This window comes from Euphorbia lathyris, chromosome 6, assembly GCF_963576675.1.
Source record: "Euphorbia lathyris chromosome 6, ddEupLath1.1, whole genome shotgun sequence".
NCBI lineage: Eukaryota > Viridiplantae > Streptophyta > Magnoliopsida > Malpighiales > Euphorbiaceae > Euphorbia > Euphorbia lathyris.
Window position 1 is genome coordinate 65,644,763 of NC_088915.1, and position 4,449 is coordinate 65,649,211.

The 4,449-nt window shown below is 32.3% G+C and overlaps 1 protein-coding gene across 1 annotated transcript; it reads left to right on the forward strand.

Moving 5' to 3' along the window:
* The first annotated feature begins 758 nt into the window (after window positions 1-758).
* Window positions 759-4,174, forward strand: LOC136233117 (WUSCHEL-related homeobox 9-like). Its single transcript, XM_066022688.1, has 4 exons — window positions 759-1,359; window positions 1,450-2,211; window positions 2,567-2,793; window positions 3,945-4,174. The coding sequence occupies exons 1-4, from the start codon at window positions 1,212-1,214 to the stop codon at window positions 3,948-3,950; spliced, it is 1,143 nt and encodes a 380-aa protein (XP_065878760.1). The 5' UTR covers window positions 759-1,211; the 3' UTR covers window positions 3,951-4,174.
* The last annotated feature ends 275 nt before the right edge of the window (window positions 4,175-4,449 follow it).

Below are 4,449 nucleotides of genomic sequence, written 5' to 3' on the forward strand. Positions count from 1 at the left end.
CAGCAAATAGCAAACCGTAACAGCAACTAGCAACAGCAAGCAGCAACAGCAAACAACAACAACAAACAGTAGGTAAAACAAACGGCTCCTACATTGCTAATAAATTCTCAAAATTTATTGACATAGGACTAATTTTTTTGCACCTAGCGTGGTGGCATAACATGATATTAAATTGGTTGCTTTAATTATCTTAATCATTATTTTTTCACCAAAATTTTCAAATATTTATGTTAAATGTAATTTTCTTGAAACAAAATGATAAGATTTTAACCATTTTATGAGCATGAAATTGTGACCATATTAATACATTATCCTTATAATTAAGTGATTGTCAATACATGAACCTATCATATATTTACTCTTTGCTGTTAAATTACCCGATTTGTCTATATTTAGAGGAGCATTGGAAGATTGTATTGGGTGAGTGAAACATTTCAAAGTGCCTTAATTTGGGTATTAATACTCGGCGTGAAGAAACATGATCAAAAGAACCAATTAAAATTGATAGTAATTTCAAAATTAACCGATCCAATTTAGGAGCAGTAAATTAGTTTGACAAAAGGTAGTAATAGCCCTCGAGTCAATCCAAGAAAGAAGAAGAAGAAGTAATTACTGTACCCTCACCGCTTTCCAATCAAACCCTACATCTTCTTCTTTTCTTGACTTCCAAACACCCAACAAACTAAATAAAAATCCAAACTTTCCTTTCCTATTTATTCCTGCAACCAACCCCCTTTTCATTAGAATATTAATCTCTCTTTTCTTCACCTCCTCCCAACCTCATTAATGCCCCCCCTCCCTGCAAAACCCTAATTCAAGAACAAGAATATAATATCACAATTACCCTTTTCTCTTTCTCAATTCAAGATTCTATTCTATTCTATGGGAGGGAGAGATAGATAGATGTACCTTGAGTATGAGTAGAGTTTAAGTATTTGCAGTTTTAATGCTATAAACTGTTGCAAGGGATGGGTGTCTAGTACTTTTTTTTTTCATTTTTCCTTTCTTGTTTATCTGTTCACAGGGGATTCCTGTTGTGGGTTTTCTTTATTTAATTATTTTTGGGAGAAAGGGACTTGCTTTTATTAATTGGTAGGTGAAGAGGGCTATATAAGAAGGAAGGGGGGATGTTTTGTTTTCACTACCATAACAAAAAGGGTTTTTGTTCTTAATCTTCTTTCTTCTCTCTCTTTTTGATTGACTGACTGATCATGGCTTCATCAAACAGACACTGGCCTAGCATGTTTAAGTCCAAACCTTGCAACACTAATTCTCACCATCACCATCATCAATGGCAGCATGAAATCAACTCTTCTTCTCTTCTCTCTAGTGGTTGCAACAGATCCCCTTACACTTCTGGTAACTAAGCTATCAATTTAATTGCTGTTTTAACTATGTTGGGTTTTGGTTAATTTGAAGTAAAGATTTGTTTTTTTTTGGGTGAAACAGTGGCTGGATGTGAAGAGAGAAGTCCGGAGCCAAAGCCAAGATGGAACCCAAAGCCTGAGCAGATTCGGATACTGGAGGCAATATTCAATTCAGGAATGGTGAATCCGCCAAGAGATGAGATAAGAAAGATCAGAGCTCAATTACAAGAGTATGGCCAAGTTGGGGATGCAAATGTTTTCTACTGGTTTCAAAACAGGAAATCAAGAAGCAAACACAAGCTCAGACTCCTTCAAAACTCATCAAAACAACAACAAAACTCCCCCAATCTTCAAGCTCCATCTTCTTCATCATCATCCTCAGAGAAATCACCTCCTAATTCCTCAAAAAGAACACTCTCTTTGAACTCTCAGACTGTCCTCGATTTATCAAATTCACCAACTGCTTCTGTGAACCAGAACACCTACTTTCAACCCCATAACGAGTTCACCCATGAACCCTTTTTCTTCCCTACTCAACACACTGCAACCGGAGCTGTCCCCGGGACCGGAACGGGGTCTTTTACACAAGGGTTTTGCTTCTCTGATCTATCAAATGTTGTTCAAGTTCAAGATCATTCAGTTGGACCTTGTACTAATCTTTTACTAAGTGAGATTGTGAATAATTCTGATCATCACACTTCAAAGAAAGATGATCATCATAAGAACATGAAGATGCAACCAATGCTTGATTATTCATTCACAACTCCAAATTCTCACACCTTAGGCCTTGCTCCTCCTTTCCCTCTCTCTTTTACTGATCACACAAACGGTATCACTACTCAAGGTAATTTTCCGTAACAAGAGATCTCGAAATTAAACGTGATTGAGTGAGAGTAGTAGTCGTATTTTGTATGCCCTAATTGAAAGCGTGTGAAAATAGGTATTGAGAAGAATATACTTTTGATGAATCATAAGATGTGATTGATTTACATGTAAAAGTAAGTAAAAAAGCCATTTATGGTTGAATGAGGGACAGAATAGTAATTTAAGAAGTGAACTGTTTGTGAAAATCTAGCTAGTGTAAGATAGATATAGATGGATGGACGTGTGCATGGGTTGGTTGGTTTAGTCTTTTGTTGTTGATTGAAATAGACATGGTATGGTATGGTAGTCTGAGAGAAATGATTGTGTGGATGCAGGTGTAGGGGAGGGAGAAACAGGCAATGGAAGATCAATGGTGTTCATCAATGATGTAGCATTTGAAATAGGAGTTGGACCGTTCAATGTGAGAGAAGCATTTGGAGATGAAAATATGTTGATTCATTCATCAGGACATCCAGTATTCACTAATGAATGGGGTATCACGCTTCATTCTCTACAGCATGGAGCTTCTTACTATTTAGTACCACTTTCCATCACTGAACATGTTAGTCCTTTTTTCTCTCCTAATTTTTTTTATTTTTCGAATCGGGAAGTTTTACATTATTTCATATTCAATCGATTCAATCAATGAAAAATAAAATGTATACTAATTGAATCAATTTGTAATCCCTAAAGTTTGAAAACTAGGTTGATACCTAAAATTTAGTTTGGTCTAAATTGATCATGTGGGTATACTTTAGTTATCATTTTGACTCTTAATTCGTATTATTTGATTAGAAAATGGTGTAAAACTCATAAATTTATCGTATTTCTCCTCCAATTCATGAAGTTGAATCTAAACCCTGGCTAGGTCTAATTGGTTCAACCTAGTTGAATCTGACTCGGTAGATAAACCGGCCTGGAAAAGCATAAAATCTTATATTATCTATAGCCTCAAAAAATCCTTTGACTTGTGTGGCTCATTAACCCTTAACTGGTAACTGAGTTTATGGGTTGAAGCGGGTTTGAATTTAAGCTTGGATTAGAATTTTTTTTTCTTTTTCAAAAAAATTTATAAATTAATGTTATAGAACATTACTATTAATAATTATACTATTAAATATGGTATAAATATATTGTATATTATAAACTTATTATATTTGTATTTTGATTTATTAGGTTAAAATTTGATATCTCACATATTATAAATTGGTATCAAGAATATTATTGTTACTTGTATAACTTTTGTTAATATTTTAGATGTTTTATTAGGTTAGAAGCACAAATGAAAAATAATTTTTCATATTATTTGTTGGACTTTATATATTGTTCATAGTTAAATCCCGGTTGAATCTTTAATTCCATTCACCGATTTTGACAACCATATTAGATAGTAAGAAAAATTGAAATACTCCAAAATTAATACATCTAACAAATAAATTAACACAAATTTTTCTTTATACCAATCATTTTTTTATAAAGTAGAATCTATTACTATTGTAATTGGTTAAATGTATTATTGGAGTGGTAATATAAAATTTCTCCTAATTAGGGGTATTAAGAGGGAATGAATACTTTTCATGGCATTATGACTTTTTTGTCTCTTATATGTGAACAGTGAAACTTTTGTTTACTTGAATGATTATTGATTGGCTTTTTCTTAAATTAATGATTATATTAATAATGAATTCTTTTTCTTTCTTTCTTGGAATGCAGATTTGAAGGTGGAAAATCTCAACTAGGAAGGACTTTTAATTAATTACTATATTATATATATAGTTTGAGCATTTCCTATTAGGATTTTGGTGATGTTTTTTCAGCTACTTTTAGATTGAACATTTTGATAATATAATATATCAAATATTGTATTTTTGTTTGTTTGTTAAATTAAATTACTGTTTTACAGCAAATGAATAATTGAATATGGTCAGGTAAAAATAAGTAAGTCCAAAAAAGAAGTAACTTGTAATTGAAGAAAACGTTGGGATTTACTTACGTGATTCACCTGAATTTAGGTCCAAACTGCCACCTTTCATGAATTGTCACACTTACATCATATTATGAAAGTCGTCAGGCCACAGGTTATTTTTTGCTTTTTAACGTTTTTAAATCTCAATATTTTAAATCTCAATCTTAATTTCATTGTTTTTCCTCTCTACTTTTTAGGACCTTTTTTTTTTTAATTTCAAGATATATTATATAAGAAATTATATTTATTAAA

Coding starts and splice junctions, on each gene's coding strand:
- LOC136233117 (XM_066022688.1), top strand. CDS start 1,212: ATGGCTTCATCAAACAGACACTGGCCTAGCATGTTTAAGTCCAAACCT. Junction 1,360..1,449: donor CAGATCCCCTTACACTTCTG/GTAACTAAGCTA, acceptor TGGGTGAAACAG/TGGCTGGATGTGAAGAGAGA. Junction 2,212..2,566: donor AAACGGTATCACTACTCAAG/GTAATTTTCCGT, acceptor GTGTGGATGCAG/GTGTAGGGGAGGGAGAAACA.